Raw genomic sequence first — 20,339 nt, forward strand, 5'->3', positions numbered from 1 at the left:
CCGGCCTGGACAACCCCTTTAACTTGAGACTTGACATTTTCAATGGCATGTTAAGATAAAGTTTGTTATATCTATATAAACATGCAGTAAAACGCCACACTATGGATGACTATTGATGGAGGCCGTAACTGCACTCATATTGGTTGTCACCCAGCTTTCTCAGGAACAGATACACAACAGCCAAATACATTTATTCTGCAGTTGTCAGGACATGCTGGGAGTTGTAGTACGTTCGCTGCTGGAGATCCACAGGTTGAACACCACGAATATAGAGAACTATCCGTCCCCTTCTGCTGACTTTTTTTCCCACTATATCTCTCAGTCGGAATAGTCACTTTATATCCAGCAGGGTAGCAGAGTTATTGTGGTGTATCTTGCAGCATAATGCAGAGTATTGTTTTAGTAACGTTGTGCAGATATATATAATATTTACCTAGGTGTTCTTTCTAAATAGGAATGGGAACACTTCCTTGCAGACTTACAATGGGACGACTGGCAGAGCTGAGTGTGTGCCACAGCTGGAACAGCTTCTGGGGCTTGTTTGGTTTTTGCATGTGGGATGCTGCCAGACCCCACCCCTTCCCCAACTGTGCACTAAAGCTACGTGTACTATCCCCAGGCTCACAGCAGCAACAGCAGCCGCCTGCTACCTACCTCCCTGCTTCTGACCTGCGCACCTGTCTGTATACCTGGATCCTGGCATAGACCGAGAACACTGGACCAAGTAGGTAATGTGCATGTATTCACTGTAACCTGCCAACCACAAGACCATGGGGGGGTTATATGGTGTGACTGGCAGATCCATTGAAGTGCAACGTGCGGTAATTGTGATCAGTTTCTCCTACACAAATAGTCGCACTTTAGAAGACGGGGTATTAGGAGAAGGAGGCTTTGTTACTTGGGAAAGTGATATGTTCTTATAGCACAAACAATAGAATCCTTCATACTCATGACTCACTTGTGTATACAGTGCAATTGTACTCCGCTAATGTCAATACTTTGCACCTTGGGCACTAGATTCCCAAAAACACAACGTCTTCAAACAGAATCTATTGGGGTCATGGAACTAGGACCAAGATCGATACCATGAATGAAAAAGTCTGGGACCCACTGGCTGCACCTGCTCAACTATAGCCCTATTGAAGTTAATGGGATCATCAAGTCATACATGGAGGGGCCAACTTTGGTTAGAACATTAGTGGGGGTCCAGGCTAGGAGCACCTCCCATCCCCAATATTTATTTGATATGATCGTGATAGAATGAGATAAAAGTCTGGTGGAAATTCTGAAGATTGTGGATATATTGCCGGTGATGTCATTCTTCACATGTCCATGCTATCCCCTGCATTTAAATATAATGAAGGTAAATCAACCCCAAAATATATAATTCCTTATTGCATTATTATAGGTTTCTCGGACTAATTTGAAGTCATTGACATTTTAATTAGATGTTTATAATATATAATTCACACGTGTCAGTCACGGCCACATTACTTTTTTTTTTTTTTATAAACCAAGAGCGCGCAGGCGGCAGCATCACACGTAGAAGTGACAAATATAATGTAACTGGAAAACGAGTGGACATACCATATAGTCATAAAATAAAAAAGTAGGCTATAGCCACATTACTTATCACCAATCCATATAATCCTGATGGGTGTTGTTGTTGGACTACACTTTTTAGCGTGCCCATTGGGTCGAGATTAAAAAAAAATCGGAAATATAATACAAGTAACTTTCACTATAAACTGTATTTCTATTTTGCGCCGGTTTCCCATTCACTGAATGCAGCGAGCAGTGTAAACACTGGTTCCCGTTCTCATTCTGGTTGCTGTGGCTAGGTCCACGGACGTGCATGTAGATGGGTGTACCCTTTTCACATCAGCGCTAGGTTCCGATCATGGGTTCCATCAGACCTTTCCGTCAGAGGAACCCATCAACGGAAAGGCAAACGGAAACCTTAGCTTTCATTTGCATTACCATTGATTCTAATGGTAATGGTTCCGTTGCAAATGTTTTCCGTTTGTCTCCATTTTGTAAGGTTTTCTGTTTGGCGGAATCAATAGCGTAGTCGACGTGCGCTATTGATTCCGTCAATAAATCGTAAACCTTACGGAACGGAGACAAACGGAAACCATTTGCAGGCCCTTAGTGCATGAATAGTATAAATTAGAGGAGAAAGTGTTAGGGTATGTTCACACGGCAGCCTCCGTTACGGCTGAAATGACGGAGTTGTTTTCATGAGAAAACAGCTCCTGAATTTCAGTTGTAATGGCAAGTGCAGGCGCTTTTCGCTGCGTCCATTCCGGACGTAATTGGAGCTGTTTTTCCATGGAGTCAATGGAAAATGGCTCCAATTACGTCTCAAGAAGTGACAGGTTCTTCTTTGACGCGGGCGTCTTTTTTACAGAACATCGTAAAACCCATTCAAATGAATGGGCAGATGTGTGTCGACGCTTTAAAGCCGAATTTTCGGACGTAATTCGGGGCTAAAACCCCCGAATTACGTCCGTAAATAGTGTGTGTGAACCCAGCCTTACAATGCAGGGGGCGGCAGCCAAATCCATGCCCACATGCGGTGGCGAATGCCCGCATCATTTTGCCAGTAGAACCTTATTCTCCAAATGACGCAGTCTTTTGCCACTGCATGTGGGCGATGCGTCAGTCTTTTCTTTATACCTTTCCTTTCATTTGGATCCACTTCTGGCTCAAAAAACTGCACCAAAAACGTCATCAAAACTGTGTGTGTGATCCTGGCCTAAGAGCAAACTGGTAAATTGTTCTGGTCTGTGGGCGGAGGAGTAAATTGAAGCTCCTGGGCCCCAAGATGAAATCTGTGACAGGGCTCTGAACTACAATGTGACATTTATAATACTGTTTTCTTATGTGACACAGGGGACTTTGGGCCTCCTCAGACACCAGGGCCCGTGTACAATTGCCACCTCTGCACCTCCTCTAGTTACGCTTTGGTCTAGGGGTCCATGTGGCTCATTAAACCCTTTATTTGCCCTTTAGTCCTGTTTATTAACACATAAATGCTCTATATATTAGATATTAATATGTTAATCCGGTTATTTAGAGGTTTGTGGTAATGAACTAAGCTGCAGATTTGAGTTCATAATTAGAATAAATATTCAGCCATAATGAAGTCCATCAACAGCAAGTCACCTACTTGTTGACTGTTTCCAGGTAGCATCAGGGTTTTTTGAACAACAAAAAGATTCTAAAGAGGTCACACTGATGGTAGACTGTACGTTTGCTGACTTTATAGTATACAAGATTACATTTAGTCTTCAAGTGCTGATGCCGGGAACTTAAGCGCTAAAGGAAGGGGGTGGGGGGTTAACATTTACATTCTCTAATCCATAGAGACAGCCCAGTATGGAATGGTTATGTACAGCAATTTTTTATGGATTTGCCTGACTTATCAAGTTCTTTGAGGTATCTGGCAGTCTCTCATACTTCTCTCTAATATAGGGTTCACGTACATGTCTGTACAAGCTAATGGAGGGTTTATAATAAACTGGACTTGTCCCCACCGTGATCGTGTCTAGTTGAGTGATCGAGAGTGAGAGGTGTTGAGAAACAGATCACTCTGGCGGTACAGTCACTTCACTCACTTGTTGGGTGTCACTTATATGTATGAAGATTAGAGACTTCCTGTTCTTATGTAGGATACTTGTTCTATACTTAAAGGGACAGTGCACCTGCAAAGTAAATGGGGGTGGGGCGCAAAACATTTAACGATCTGCCAGCCTGACTTTCTGTAAACCTTAAAACAAACCTCTCCTATCTTTTGACCTTCTTCAGCATGGGTGGGCTTAGATAAAGGGGGCGTGGCTTATTCCAGACAAACTACTGTAGAGAGAATAAGTATTATTGGGTAAGAATATTTAAATATACAGGTCGGATTCCTCTTGGGTGGACAGCATTATTATGGGGTGTAGGCTAGCGGGAGGGGCTAAATATCTGCTGGAGTTTTCTCTAAGAGAGTGATTCTGGTAAATAATGGTGTTGGCGATTTTGTGGTTGATCTTGATATACAGAGAGAGAGAGAGACATCCCGTTCAGTTTAATACATTTGTAATGTGGTATAAGAACTTGTGGGCCCCCAAAAGATTTTGGATGCCAGGGGAAGACATACCATAAGTGCAACCTGTGAGCAGCTCGGGCCCACTGCCACCTTAAAAGATTTCTGCTCTGTATGGGATTGAGCTGTAAGGAACTGAGCTAATAAATTTCATGGCTCACTATTGCTGGTGGATTGTTAGAGGGGTTGCTCTATGATGAGCTACTGGATAGCAAGGTCAGGAGGCGTAGATATAGGGGTTCACAGGTATCAGTCACACACAGATTCTGGTGCCTCAGGCGGCCCAAGGACCCCTCTGCCACTTAGGAAGACATCAGTATTATAAATGGTACATAGCAGGAGTGCAGGAGCTTCACGTTATGTCTCTGGCAAGGTGCCCACATACTGTTCTTGCACAGTAGCCTATGCTGTGTGTGTCAGCCCCTGTTGGATACAATTGCTGTGCACCATCCATTGCTACAGATGTGTCCACCTTAACTTTCCTTGAATTTAAGGACACCAACTTCTCAAGAAAAAAACGTAAATACAATATTCTGACATGCTAGAAAAACCCTTGACAGGCTGCAATTCACATCACAACCACTGGGTGGTCACACATAGTTACATATAACATAGACATCTCGTGACAGAGCATCGCGACATCATGTTTTTTTCAAAGCCGGTCATCTCGCACCACACACCTCACGATATGTTGAGATATGAGAAAAGATAAGTAAGGACACCTCTGTAAGTAAGCGGCACATCATGCAAGTGAACATTTGTATGTAGTTGTCATACTATAGTTCCATGTTACCTCCTCTCCCACAAGTTACGTGTCTAGCTGTCACCACACACTGAACCTTGAGCTGTATTCATAGCTAACAGGGTATTAGAGTTTTGGATAATCTTTCATTAGCAGTAATAGAAAGTAAAGCAGCCAAATGAGAACAGCGTGTTCCCAGCTCTGATAAGTAATAGCGCAGCCTTGATGGACCTGTGGTCTTACTTGTTGTCATACTTCACAGCAGGTGACCTAGAGCAGGGGACTCTGTGAAGGCCAAAATCTACAGGTACAGTACAAAAGCAAACAGAAAATGGTTGAGTACGAGCAGACATTTCTAATGGAAGAGGTCAGTCGTTACACAGCAGCGTTGGCTGAAAAATTAATTCAGCTTTAAGCCTCGCTGCTAATGTGATGTGAGAACGTTTATCTCTGCGGTGACCTGGAAGACATTGTGACACCAGGTATTAGTAGGGACAGGATTAAGAAGATCATTCCAGTAACCTAAAAACAATAGGCACGTATCCCCATTTATTCCTTTTACAATTTATCTACAGTTCTTGGCAGTCCAGCCGTCCCAGATTATCCTTCTCAATCAATATAAAGGGGTATAGCAACATCTTACACATTTATGGCGTATTCTGTGGCTATGCCAGAAACGGCGGATAGGTGCGTAACTGCCGTAGACTTCAATGGAGAGCGCCGCGTACAAGTGGGACCCACACTTATTTATGGCATTGCCTGTGGATAGAAATGTGTAAGATGAGAGAAGCCCCTTTAGATCACCACTGTCAAGAGGGGCGGAAGCTCCAAATAACAATAATGGGTAAAAAACAATGGGCACCTGCTGTTCAGCATGTCTAATTTGAGTTCAAGCGTGCTGTAATCTACTGCTGAGGTCTTTCGGAAAAGGACTTGCAGGCAGTTCATTGGACGGGGAGCCCTGTCTCTCATTGTCTTTCCTCCAATCCCTGTTGCTGAGTGGCCTCTCAGGAGTTATGATTGGAGGAGAGCTGCTGGCTGACAGAGCTGTCCTCTTCAGAAGGATTGCAGCAGTAGTTTACAGCACCCTTGAACTCCAGTTGGAGGGGGGATCAGCAGCAGTTTGGCTGATTGTCGCCCAAAGTGATATTCCAACGCACTGACCACAGCGTCTTTCAATTATATATCTCATTCCCATGTTACGCAATAAATAATCTTATTACCACATTACAATTTTTTCACATTTTTCATATTTAAAGGATCAATACAAGTTATCTGAGAATGTTCCATGAAGCCTAAGGGCTTATTCAGACGAACGTAGAATACGGCCATTAAAACAACGGCCGTCACACAGACCCATGTAATTCAATAGGGCCGTTCACACGGCCGCTGTTTCAACGGATTGTGTTTGGGTCCGTTGAAAAATAGAACATGTCCTATTTTGTTCCGTTTTCACGGATCCCTCCATAGACTCAAGTCTATGGGGATCCTTGAAAACGGGACCCGCACGGGGGCAACGCAGACGTTAAAACTGCAGTTTTTCACGTTCGAGATTCCCCACGTTCGTATGAATAAGCCTAAAGGAGATGACCGCTTTGGACACTTATTTTTTTTTATAAGGGTCTCCCAAGATGATGATGTGATCGGGGCTTCAGATGCTGTGATACAGTCTGTTTTATTGCTGTTCGCAATGACTTTTTGCACTATTTCGGCACCGTTGATACTGGACAAGGACATTTTTCTTATTATGCACAGCCTGATACAACATATCAGTATCACCACCATTTATATTCAAGCAACATTTCAGGTAAATGTTCACCTCTTAACACCATGTTTGTTTTAGGTCCAACATTTTGTACTGAAAATGACTTACTCTATCTTTAGGCTATGTTCACACAGGGCGGATACGATGTGTAAAAGCACACAGCGTATCTGCCCTGGGCGCCGCAGGGAATTCAAGCCGAAAAACCGCACCAAATTGTGGTGCAGTTTTTCAACCGGAATGTCCGCTGCGGAAAACTGCACATAAAAAAGAAAAAAGTTTCATACTTACGTAGCCATGGCGAGACATCCCCCCATTGAAACACAGAATTCTGGGTAAGTGTAAGATTTTTTTTTCTGAGTTGCGTTTTGTGGCGTTATCGCTGCTTTTCTGCCGCAAAAGCGCAACATCTGCAATTTTTTGCGGATTTTACCTCCCATTGAATTCAATAGGGAAAACCCGCAACAAATAAGCAGTGATTACGCAAATACAATTGACATACTGCAGACTAAAAAAAACGCACCACAGGTCAATTTCTCCCCGTTTTTCCCGCTCCGCTTTCTCGCAGCGTGTGGATGAGATTTCTTCCAATATCATCCACTCTGCGGTTATTGTATTATGCTGTGGATTTTCCCCAACTAAATCCGTTGCGTAAAATACGCAGTATTTACGCTACGTGTGAATTCACCCTTATAGGGGTTGAAGCTCCATTTTTCTGATTCAGAGCTCCAAAGCCTCTGTATAGACACAATAGATATAGATACAATTCTGTACAGCTACCACTAGAGGGAGCTTTAATAACACAGTATGCAGTAAGCTTCTAAGCTCCCCCTAGTGGTGGCTGAAGGAAGACAACATTTTATAATATAGCTGTCAAATGACATAATTTTTTTTTAAATTGTAATAGATAATGTGGTTGCCATGTGGTGGATGGATTCTAGTGCAGTTATCCAGACGTGGCCGGCACTATTTCGATATTATTATCAATACTGTTTGCCGTGTGGGTATCGGGTCAGGCTGACACATGACACAATGAATTTTTATGAGATTAGCAAAATTCTTGCTGCGAAAATGTGCCCAAAACGGCATGATTCCTTCCCACTGATAATAAATGTGGTTGTCTGATAAAGTTCTGGTTTTATGTGTATTGTAGACCTGGGTCAGTGTGTGTTTGTTTTCCACCCTGGCAGTATCCCACCAGCTTATTTCCGAAGTTCAGGTTTGCAGTTAACTTTCCAAGGGATATTTTGGCTACGTCAGTATTATCAGGAGGGCAGGTTGATCTGCGATTTATTTGTAAACAGGTTTCAACACAATGTTCAATAAGGGTTTTTTAACTTTTTTTTTTTTTTATATATACAAAAATAATACAACCTGCTATTTTGTCAGCTTTAGTGATGCCAGCAGTTCAGGACAATAAAGTCCTCTCCATCTGCGCTACACCTTGACTTCTCACGAACAAGTACAAATTTTGTAGAACTCAGAAACTTGTATGAAACCTGTATGTCTTAGACATGGCATATTTGCATAAAATCCTCCATAACTTTCATATTACATGTAACCCAGATGTTCAGCTTTAGATTTATTTCAAACATCTGTGAGTGGGAGAATAGAAATTTACCAATATGTCCATATCCGATATATTAACAATTCTAGTCAGAAATTAGTTCCGCATCTTCCGGAGCCATCACCTTAGACTTAAGACCAGGTTCAGATTAGTAGAGGGTGAGGTCTCCATAAGCAATAGTATACATTCAGGGGGGGACTACAATTGCCCCTATCATGTTTTTAAATGACTGCAGTTCAGTTTAATTTTCTACAATAAGCAACAACTTTTGAGGATGGATCGAAGGGCCATATATCCACATAGTGGAGCTAGAAAACAGAAAGCCACCAACCGGTGATTGGTCCCTCTTAGCCTTTGGGCACCTGCTATATCTGTAATTAGCCCCATATATACAGGGATGGTACTTGTACTTGATTTTTAACAACTTTTGCATTTTTTTAGCTTTTTGAGATACAGCTTCTATGTATCCTGTAAACATAGAAATGGTCAAAGCCGTATCCATCAGGTCAGCAGGACTGACGGCTTCGGTGAGCGCTGGTCCCGCGTGCCTCTGACATGCAGGATTTACTGGTTATCGATCACATCTGTCCATGAACAGAGACACACAGGACCAGTGTTCACCGAAGCCATCAGTCCTGCTGGCCTGACGGGTTCGGCTTTGACCGGAAGAAAAAAAAAAAAGCATAAAAGCCGTATGTCAAAAAGTAAACTAATTCAAAAGTTGTTCCAAAATAAAATAAAACATTGATTTAGGAAAAAAATGGCTTCAAAATGTGCATAGCCTTTAAATTATTGGACATAATTTGCAAAAACATAAAATCTGACTACAGACAAAAATTCTCCAAGGTGTCTGATATTCTCCTTGCACAGGATGTGAAGTGGAAAAAAATGCAGTAATCGGGACACGGCGCCTGACAGGTAGATATTCAAAACAGAGTATGTTATAGTCTGCTTTATTTTTTATTAATACTACGCGTTTCAGGACCGGACAGGTCCCTTGCTCAGGTACATACAGTGCTGTATTTATTGTTCACCTGCATACGATCAGGAGAAGCTATGACTTGACATTACCGTTAGATCTAGATTGACCTTTGGGGTTAACTCACTCCCCCCTTCCTGTTTGTATAATCAGGTGTAATTACCATCCAGGAAAAACCGCTTGTCTCTTTTTTTCCCCGGTCTTTCTGTGTATAAAATGATGCCTGTTTCTTGTGGAGCACTGTGTGTACCTGAGGAAGGGACCTGTCCGGTCCTGAAACGCGTAGTATCAATTACAAATATAGCCGACTATAACATACTGCATTTTGAATATCTACCTGTCAGGCGCTGTGTCCCGATTACTGCATTTTTTTCCCCTTCACATCCTGTGTTCGTTTTCCCCGGGAACAGAACTTTTTCTCGTGGGATAGCAGCGGGTGCCAGCCGACTTCCCCAACCATCTTCATGTTATTCTCCATTCCATGCTCAGCAATAGTGGTGTGCCTATCCTAGCACAACACTGCCAGGTGAGTGTCTCACATTGTCCCCCGTTCCTTACAATATTACCTTAGAGGAGCGCCATGTCCTCCTCTCTTCGTTTTTCTTTATCCAGATATGATATTCTCCTGGGTCTTAGATCTCTGTGGTCTAATTAATGTTTGCAACCAAAGAACAGGTTTCCATTGGTCAGAACAGATCTTTTTACAAAAAAAAATAGCATTTTTCATTGGTTGCTAAATTATTCTGTACGTCTTTGGCCTCCAAGCATTATGGTAAAGTAAATGCACCCTCCACAAACTCTATATCAGAGCCGTCAGTTCAGTCCCAATACGACAAGTTTAATGTATTATATGTGAATATTAAAAAGTATGTGTCATGGTGAGAGACCTCTTTAAATTATGGCATCTACTAGATACCCAAAAAAACCTGCTGTAGTGGGTGCTGGAACCCCCTTCAGATCCCTTTTTAGGGGCCAAAGGAGAATGTGCTCTATGTATAATACTTTGAGGCTGTAGTAAGTGGTGGCACATTGATAGGATGTGCCTTCACTTGCTGATCAAGGCGTTCGGCCGCTAGGACCCCCATCAGTTGCCAGGGTGAAGAGGCAGCAGAGCTCTGTGGAGCACCGCAGCTCCTTCTGAAATTTTCCCTACAAAGCATCACAGCCGTCCATGCGTTGACCAGGTACTGCGACTATCTTAATGGGGTTTGAGTTGCCGTTCTCTGCACAACACATGGTCGGAAGTGGCGCTTTGCACACAAAATGCTGAAGGGGTCTCAGTCCCATCGTTTTAAGCAGGTGACGGCAAGTCCTAGAGATTTACCATCACGTGCCATGGCTGGAATATTCCTTTACCATGCAGCTCAGTGTAAAGTGACTGTAATTCATATCAACCATCAATTCCTATGAAACGTCCCCGTAAAATCTGCTGGTTTCTTACTTTACACGTGAAGGCAGTTGGGTTGATCTGGGGAGATCTGTGCATTGTGCAGCCGTTATCAGAGACTTCATGACTCATATTTCCTGAAAAGATAATTGTGCAAAGATGCTCTTTAGTTCTGTGTAAAGCTTCTTAACTGATTTTTTTTTTCTAGCAAATTTCTCAATCACTTGACTGAAATGTTATTTAATAGTTTCTGAGAGTTTCTCCTGCATCCGTTATGTACAGAACAGTGCACAATTGTCTCATTACACAATATATTCGACTAATGTTCTCAAGAGGCAGTTTAAGATCTTTATAATGGGCTTTCTGCTTAAAGGGAACCTGTCGGTCGGTTTGGCGACACTAAAACACCAGCATGTCGTTCTATGGGGTTTAGTATTCCAAACCTGCCCAGGTCAAGGTCAAAAACAGAAGTTTAGGTAAGAGTTAGCAAAGGGCTCCGTTCTGGCGTTCCGTCTGAGCTTTCCGTCAGAACGGAGCGCTGACTGAAACAAACAGAAACCATAGGTTTCCGTTTACATCATCATTGATTTCAATGGTGATGGATCTGATGCAAATTGTTTCAGTTTGTCTCCGTTGTGCAAGGGTTCCGTCGTTTTAACGGAAGCAATACCGTAGTCGACTACGCTATTCATTCCGTCAAAACGACGAAACCCTTGCACAACGGAGACATATGGAAACCATTTGCACCTGATCCGTCACCATTGAAACAAACGGAAACCATAGGTTTCCATTTCCATCACCATTTATTTCAGTCAGGGTTCCATTCTGACGGAAAGCTCAGACGGAACGTCAGAACGGTGCCATGACGCAGATGTGAATGAAGCCTTACACAGAGAGGAGTTCGGTGGCATCCGGCTATTGCGCAGATGAAGCCGCGGACAGTACACCTGCGAATGCGGAGTGTACTGTCCTCTGTTTCATGTGGACAATGCACATGCGCCGGATGCCGCTACCAGACTGATCTGATCTGGGCAGGTTTGGAAGGCTAAACCCCAGCTGGCTAACAGTATGCTGGTGGTTTAGTTTTCCAAACCTGTCCAGGTCGAAATCCGCCCTTTAGGCAATAGTCAGTAATAGAACTTACAGGTTATTGGATCAGTCTGCTAGCGGCATCCAGCAGTACAGTCCGCATTCGCAGGTGTACTGTCCGCGGCTTCATGTGTGCAATGGCCTCATGCCGCCGAACTCCTCTCTGTAACCTGGAAGTTTACAACACTAAACCCCATAGAACGACATGCTAGTGGTTTAGATCAGAAACCCCACACAAAGCTTATAAATGTGCAGCTAACGTAAGTCACACACATGTATGGACATTTTCTGGATATGTGAGATAAAGCAGTGATCATGGCGGGCAGGGATTTATCTGGACTTCCTATCTGTAATGCTATTGAGAACACTTCAGTTAGGCTGTAACTGGCTGATAACTGGGAACAATAGATCGCATTTGACTCCACAGCAAATAGAGAGAACAAATACTTTAGTTTTTAATCCCTGTATCTCTTTTTTTCACACCAATTAAAACATTTTGGTTGAAAATCATATTTATAATGTGTCTTCATTTTCGGTGGTTATTTATGTATGAATACATTTTTAACCAAATTGGCATAAAATATATACACGTTATTCACTTTATGTTCTAGTATGTCCTATCAGACTGTTGAGATACAATATTAACAATGATTGATGATAGATATGCCAAGAGCCCGCTGCACTCACTAACTTGCCATGGCCTATTTGGCATTTACCGCACACAGCGCCACCTTCATCCATGCGCTGTGTCTGGTATTGCAGCTCACCCCCGCCTAAATAAGCTGCAATACCAGACAAGACTCAAACGCAATAGTGGGGCTGCGTGAAGAAAATGCCAAGGGGGTAATGTGTTCCCACAATAAAGTGAGAGGATTTCTAACACAAAAAGATAAAAATTATAATGATATAAAAGTAGTAGAATTGTCCATCAAATATATCCTTGATTTCCCGAGACAAATGTTCTTGACAATGAGTAGATAAGGACAATCATTTAGCAGATTCTCATTAATTGGTTTTAGACTGACTATTAGCGCATATCCTAGTCGGTTATATATTACTATAGCGGGTTAGCACGCCTTGGCGCACCTTCCTGCAGTATTATCTTTTCTATGTCTTGCTCTAGGAAGGATTTTATATTGATCATTAGCAGTGGTGGCGCAGTCAAAAGCAGAATAACCAACAACTGAATTCGATAACTTACCGGAGACGTCTTCTCTTTCTCATTCACTTTCCTTTCCTCATCTGTCTGGTGCAAACTACCATGAAAACTTCATTCTGCGACGATTCGTCTGCAGGGTTTAATGTATGAAAATCTTTGACTCCTTTTTCTTGCACCTCTCTGGCAGTGTTCACACAAGCAATGTCCCATAGCAATGAGAGCAATGCTACCCACATATACAGTGCCCTGCCAGGTGTCCTAATAATTGTACACAGTAACAACACCCTGCCGAGCTCCCCTACCCCAAACATAGGGCTAGTCACAAAGTCCCTAACTCAACTGTTCACGATATAGATTCCAGCAATGTTCTACCCTGTTCAATACCGTTACACAGAAAGGCCCAGAGGTTGACATTTGAGCAGCCAGGTTTCAATGAAACAGTCCTAGATTCCCAGCACAGTCCCTGACAGACGAGATCAATGTTAGATGCCATCTACCTGACAGAATTCTCCAGTGGTGATCTCTGACTGTACAGAATGGCACAGGAGCAGTGACATAGCTGGTCGCTGCATACGTGTACGTTCCTGCTGGTGGAGTAGGGAGTAGTGCAGGACCATGAAGGAAACATACGTCTTATAATAGGAGTAATGTATCTGATGCATTTGTTTGGGCACTGCCATTTGTCTGACATAATTTTATGAATAATTTTACGTAGTGGAGAGCAATTTTGTGTGGATGTTAATTCTGGACTGACCATTTATACCCTGTAACCATTACTGCTTGGGCACTGTAGTGTGGAATATCTGCAGGATGGCACTAATATGTGGGTACTAAAGGCACAAAGTTCAGAGATCCCAATGTAAAGGCCCTTTTACATGGGCCAATTATCGGGCATACGAGAGTTCATCAGCTGATTGTATTGTTTATGCGGCACAACATATTATCGTTGTCGGCAGCACATCGCTCTGTGTAAACAGGGAGACGTGCTGTCAACATGATGATAATTCATGGAGACGAGCGATCGCAGTAATGATCACTTGTCCCCTTACATAGCTCCTTGTGAAAGGAGCAAAGAGCGCTGATCAATCGGCGCTCGTTTACACGGCCTATGTGGGGTCGTGTCACAGGACCTTAAATCTCCTACAATACTGGACATGTGCCATTCTTTTCTAGTTCATTGTGGATGTGCTATGTGGCACTAGCAATGAGATAGTTTGCTTAGCAGTAAACTTTGTATCACTAGGCCTTGGCACCCACATAACGCACCCAGGGATGGTTTCGGATGTGTGGCAAGGTTGGACATGGAGTAGGGTTACGTGTGAAAAATGTCAGGTTCACCATTATTGTGGCTTCCAAGAGGAAGTTAGTTGGCCACCCCTGGATATGATATATTATGCCATCCTTGTATGATGTCTTGGCTTATGCTACGCTCTCCTTTACTTCTTCATCTTCTAAGCAAACAGAGTGCTGAGACGTTCCAGGTACTCTGCTTGATGTATGCTTGCTCTTTGTTTGTTTGTGATGTTGAAGCTCAAGTTTCTTATCAGGCTCCGAGGCTGCATACATAAACTACAGATTAAGATTCATTGGTAAATAACACACTGAAAGATTTAGAAATCCTAACCATGCACTTAACTTTCCACACAGGGGGTCAGTTATCACATTGACACCATACGTGGCAGCCAATATTGATAACTGGTCTCACTGTTCTTGTCTTACATCATTTTCCATAATCAGTAACCTTCCAAAACCGTAACCTTCATCCATTGTTCTCAGTAAACATATACAATCAAGCGTAATATGCCATTGAGTAGAATCCCATAATGTCTATGACACCAGGGCTACACGTAACATTGACGTTCTTCTAGACTGTGAGAGTCAGTTAATTGCACGTTACATAAGATCTTTTTCTGTGATAATGGGCCCAAATAAAAGAAAAATAGCTAACACACACACACACACACACACACACACACACACACACACACACACACTCACTTCAATGGGTGCGTGATGACCAAACAACGCACAAATATCGGACATCTCGTGAGTTTTACGCAGCGGACACACGCTGCGTGAAACTCACGGACAGTCTGCACGGCCCCATAGTCTAACATAGGTATGTGCGAGGCGCGTGAAAATCACGCGTGTTGCACGGACGTATTACACGTTCGTCTGAATAATCCCTCAGAGGCATCCCCCTTGATAAGTTGATCACAAGATTTCTAATTGCTAGGACCTTGATCAGATGTAATTTGCAGCAGTACTCGGTAGCAAGTGAGCAATTCCCATGCAGCGCCACCACAGGGGAAATGAAGCATTGCACAGTATCCTTTTAAAATCAATGGGCTATCTGTGGAATGCATGGAAGTGCTCAGTCCTCCAGAGCAAGAGATGCTCTCTGTAGCCGCTTTCCCCTTTTGCTAATAGTTGAGAGACCTGAACGGGGGAAGGGCTCACCCCTCTTCACTTAGAGTGCCCTAGTGTGGTATTTAAAAATTAGTTTTCTAAACCAAAAAATGATCCTCCCCAAAATGCACAATCCCTTGTTTACCTATGAAGTCATTTTTAGATTATGGTCAGTTGTTGATGAGAATATTTTTTTTTTTTAGAATAGTAGACTGTAATATATTGAGGTTGAGGTGATCATATACAAGACAATACAATTGAACATAAATGGGTATCATTATGTGTATGTTACCAGCATTACTTCCAGCATGTAGCTGATTTCAAGGGGTTGTCCAGTTTAGAAAACCTATTTTCATACCCCTTATTAGGGAATTCTGAGTTAATAGAGGGGTCCCCCGTTCAGAATCCTCATCTCACTCTGGAGGAACGGTTGAGTTCTACATTACACAATCAGTTCATTGATGCGAATGGTCATTGTGTAATGCTTAATTTCCCCTGTGGTGCCGCTGCAGGGAAATTGAACACACTGCCAGATTTTCCCACAGATCACAGCCGATCGCTGGGGGTCCAAGCAAGGAGACACTTTGTGATCGGTTTATTGTCAAGGAATTCTTCTAACAAGTAGGGATTGTGCAAAACACAGAGAAATATCTATAGATATAGGCATATCTGCTATTTGCTATAAAGAGAGTATCTTGTTAATTATCAACAAGCTATGTGCTGATAGCCGTGCTCTGTGTTCTGTAATAGTCTGCAGGCTACACCTGCAACTGTTCTTTAGTTTTCAAGGTTCCTTGTTAAAGGAACAGTGTCACGAAAAAAAATGTTTTTACATCAGTTTGACTTTAGTGTTTTATTAAAAACTTTTATATTTATTTGTGTGTGTTTTACTTTTTTATTTTTTCACTTTTTCTTCCCTATGGGGGCTGCCATTTTTTTTTCCATTTCTGTATGTGTCGATTAACGACACATACAGACATGGAATACGGCAGCTACAGTCCCATAGTGAATGCGAACGGGGCCCGTTCCATCCACTATGCTGTACGCCGTCTGTGTGGGAACGGCGCATGCGCCGCTCTCACACAGTCCAAGTTGAACTGTGCGCCGTCCGGTGCCATTTTCCTGTAGACCGGAAGTCGCGGCCGGACAGTAAGATTACTACTTCCGGTCGCGGCTTCCGGACTTGTGCACTTGGAGCGGCGGTAGCAGATGGAGCGGACGGACCGGAGGGAGCGGCGGCGACTGGAGCAGGTAAGTTATTTCTGTGTATGTAAGTGTTTTACTGTGTGTTTACTAGTGTATGTAAACCTACTACACTGTGTGTTAGCTCAAAAAATGGCGACACACAGTGTAGGAGGTTTGACCGTTCAATCCCCTCGTTTCTCCCGACACTAGCCAGGATAAAGGAGGGGGGGATTCTGAGAGCTCACTAGAGCGAGTGAGTTTTCTCACATTTTGCAGCATAAAGCAATGTGGTTGCTTTACCACATGCAATGCTGCAATTTTGGGAATTGCTCCATCTAGTGACCAGCGCTGGGAAATATTATAAATTAGAATCTAATTTATAATATTTCCTGACTCATGAAAAAATTAAAAAAATTAGAACAATGTTTAATCACCTAAACACTAATTGTTTAACTAAAAAAAAAAAAAAAAATTTTTTCTAGGGTCACATTCCCTTTAAGGGATTTATTAGGATGCAGGATTGGGAAAGTGACGACTTCAACTACAAGCCAAAACCATTAAGATATCGTATTGCGCTTATAAGATGTCATTTAAAGACAAATGGAAACATTTTGACAAGATATAAAAATATAATATCGGATTATTTATATGTATCATGCATGACTAATATTGGTGGGAGCTGAGCCATTCTGCCCACCAGAAAAGGTTTATATTAGCAGATTGAATAGAAATTCCAGTATATGCAGGTCTACTATGTCTTGTTTGAGGGCAGCGAAAGATGGTCAAATATCATACCACCACTCACAACTATGAGATACCTGGTCTTCCTGGACATGAAGTGCTGGAGACTTATATTGAGTCTGATTCTTCCATTATCTGCACAAAAAGCAAAAGATCTGTTCATCACACACAGAATTTCCAATATTTAGGTCCCAAGCTATTCCAGTTGTCAGAGGCACTCAAATATCTCATACATACATGGTCCAATACTCACCTGCATTGGCCCCAAAAAGTGATCCATTTGCGGGAGGCAGTTTCATTAGATGATGCAGAAATGCGGTTTGTGAAAAATGTAGACATCATAACCTTGATTCATAACGTGCATATAGGATTATTCACCCTCAGGTCTCACGCACACGACCGTTGCCGTTGATCGGGCCACAAACTAAGGATCGTAGTGTCCGTATTTAGGTCCGTAATGCCTCCGAGTGGCTTCCGCAACTGTTCCGTATATTACGGCCGTGTTGTTTCATCCATATTTCCCGTTTAGCACCATAGGAAGGTCACGTGATTGTATTTCCCATGCGTTTCCTAGCAACATATCTGCGAAACACGGACAGCACACGGATGGCTTCCGCGTGCTGTTTGTTATTCTTGCGGGCCCATAGACATTGATGGTGGTAAGGGGTCCTTAAAAGTGGATACGGATAGGATAATCTATAAATTGTAGAACGGAACAACGGATCCACAAAAAGCACTGATGTGTCCCTGGCCCCATATAAATGAATGCGACTAGCACACTGAAGAAAAGCACGGTGGTGTGCACGAGCCCTTATAAAGGACGGCACATTGATACCGCAGTTCACTATATTATTCATCTTAAAGGGGTTGTCCCATGATTAAATGTTACATTTCTGTTAGATGAGCAAAACATAACAATTTTTTAAATTGGAATCATTTTTATAAAATGCCCATGGCTAGTTATTGCTGTTCCACACTTGTTATGGCGCCCCCTGGTGTTCATTTGATTCCCTCTCAGAACGTCCACTAATGTGTCCAGTGCTGGAAAGAAGACGCAGTTTCTAGTGCGCCAATTCTTATTGGATGGCGTGCGCAATAGCAGGACTCATTCAGCCGCCCAAGTAGAGAAGGATCCGGGCAGTGGGACTGAGCTGCTGAGACACATTAAGTGGATGTTCTAGAACAGAATCACAAGAACACCAGGGGGCGCCATAAGTATATAATAGCAACATCTAGACATGTGATATTGAACAGGGAAATGTAATGTTTCAGCAAATTAATGTTATTTTTTGCATAATTAAAAGGTATACGATTTTGTCATATTTTCTGTACTAGTTGCTCACGGTTTTCATAATCTGTGCTAGTTGTTTTTTGAAATTTATTAAATGTATTATTCAAATTCTGTCCATGGTCATGTGATGGACACACAGGTGCTGGGATGATTAGAAGACACAGCTCTGATACACCTACTGTAACGAGCCGTGCACCTGTGTGTCCTTCACATGACCATGGACAGAATTGTATCCACTGGACGTAAACATTGAATGTTTCTACTGAATAACAACAAGCAGAGATCTTGAAAACCGCGAGGAATTACTACAGAAAGTATATTGGAAAATTGTATAACGTTTAATTATAAAAAAAACAACATTAATTTGCTGTAACCAGACAACCCCTTTAAGGACTGTTTAGTTTCTAGCACATCTGGATGTATCAGTACAAGTCCCATAGAAATATCAATAGTAGATGTTTTAATAGGGCCACCTCAAAATCTTTTAGCTACATAGGTTTTCACATTTTATCGAGCTGGGTGGAGATGTATGAAACTGATCGTCTTCACCATGAAACAGGTGCAGTAAAGCTTTCAGTACCAAGTTTCAGGACAGTTTCTAATTGACTCACGTGTTTTCACAGATCTTTGATGTATGAAGTCAGAAGAAGCTTTCTGGGAAGAAGATCAGTCTGTCTTGTTTCTTTTTACACTAAAATATGAAGACAAAACCAAGATCAACAAGACGAAGACTCGAAATCGACCTGGAAGAGGAAGAGAGTCCGGAACAGCAAACTTCCAGTGAGGATGATAACGATAAGTGTTATGTGTATAAGGAAAAGAGTAAAAGTAAAAGCCAAGAGCCCGGAAAGAGCAGCAGCCGGAGGAAGAAACACTCGTCCCAGGGGAAGGAGCACAGCGTCCGCAGACTGGAGAGCAATGAACGTGAGAGGCAGAGGATGCATAAGCTCAACAATGCTTTCCAGGCCCTGAGAGAAGTCATTCCCCACGTGAGAGCAGAGAAGAAATTGTCCAAAATCGAGACGCTCACCTTAGCCAAAAACTACATAAATACTTTGACAGCCACCATATTGAATATGTCCAGCGCCTTGCCTGGTGTCCAGAGCCCGGATACAGGGGGTGGTGGGAAGCTCTATCAACATTACCAGCAGCGAGAGGAGGACAATGATGAACACTTAGAAAAATACTCAACGCAAATCCACAGCTTTCGGCAAGGTAGTTGATGTCTAGCGCAAATAATTTTTTTATTAGGTTCGTATTGGACACACTGAAGAAACATACAAGACTCTAATGTCCTATGACAATTATGTATTATAAAAAATATTCTATTTCAAAACCAATTATCTGCTCTTTACGGTCATGACCGGGATCATTAATGGTGGATAATTTGATCTAGGAAGGATTTTCGGGGCTAGTAGTGTCAATGTCTTGTAAATTATTAAATTATGGGGTTGCAATGAGCTGTAATGTGATGATCACTGTTTTTAATGTGAAATTGTTTTATCTTTAATATCTGTTATTCTCTTTGTAACAATATAAAAAATGGCACAAGTGATCGACACACTCAGCAGGCAGCAGTCACTGTATTCATTATATGAACAACATCTAGTTCTTGGATAGCATAGAGTTTCGGACGGTTCACGGGGGCCCAGCAGAGGATATAATTGGGAGGTCTTCAGGCCCTTTGACCTACACGTCCACTTTTAATTGCATCTAAGGGTATGTTCACACGGCCTAATTTCGGCCATTTTTCGGGCCGTAAACGCCTGAAAAACGGCAGAAAAATCTGAATCAGAATGCCTCCAAACATCTGCCCATTGATTTCAATGGGAAAAGCGGAGTTCTGTTCCGACGGGCCATTTTTTTACGCAGGCCGTGAAAAAGAAGTGCAGGTCACTTCTTGGGACGTTTTTGGAGCCGTTTTTCATAGACTCTATT

General features: G+C 42.4%; 1 protein-coding gene across 2 annotated transcripts; it reads left to right on the forward strand.

Annotated features, from left to right (window-relative positions):
• The first annotated feature begins 629 nt into the window (after positions 1-629).
• BHLHA15 (basic helix-loop-helix family member a15) lies at positions 630-19,861 on the forward strand. Of its 2 annotated transcripts, none has more exons than XM_075831388.1 (2): positions 630-728; positions 19,025-19,861. In XM_075831388.1, the coding sequence occupies exon 2, from the start codon at positions 19,100-19,102 to the stop codon at positions 19,622-19,624; it is 525 nt and encodes a 174-aa protein (XP_075687503.1). In that variant the 5' UTR covers positions 630-728; positions 19,025-19,099; the 3' UTR covers positions 19,625-19,861. The 2 variants fall into 2 exon arrangements, with proteins under 2 accessions (XP_075687503.1, XP_075687504.1); XM_075831389.1 differs by having other exon boundaries at positions 630-724.
• Positions 19,862-20,339: the final 478 nt, after the last annotated feature.

The sequence above is a fragment of the Rhinoderma darwinii genome, chromosome 6, assembly GCF_050947455.1.
Source record: "Rhinoderma darwinii isolate aRhiDar2 chromosome 6, aRhiDar2.hap1, whole genome shotgun sequence".
NCBI lineage: Eukaryota > Metazoa > Chordata > Amphibia > Anura > Rhinodermatidae > Rhinoderma > Rhinoderma darwinii.

Excerpts from the sequence above, each read along its gene's own strand:
- BHLHA15 (XM_075831388.1), top strand. The coding sequence starts at position 19,100 with ATGAAGACAAAACCAAGATCAACAAGACGAAGACTCGAAATCGACCTG.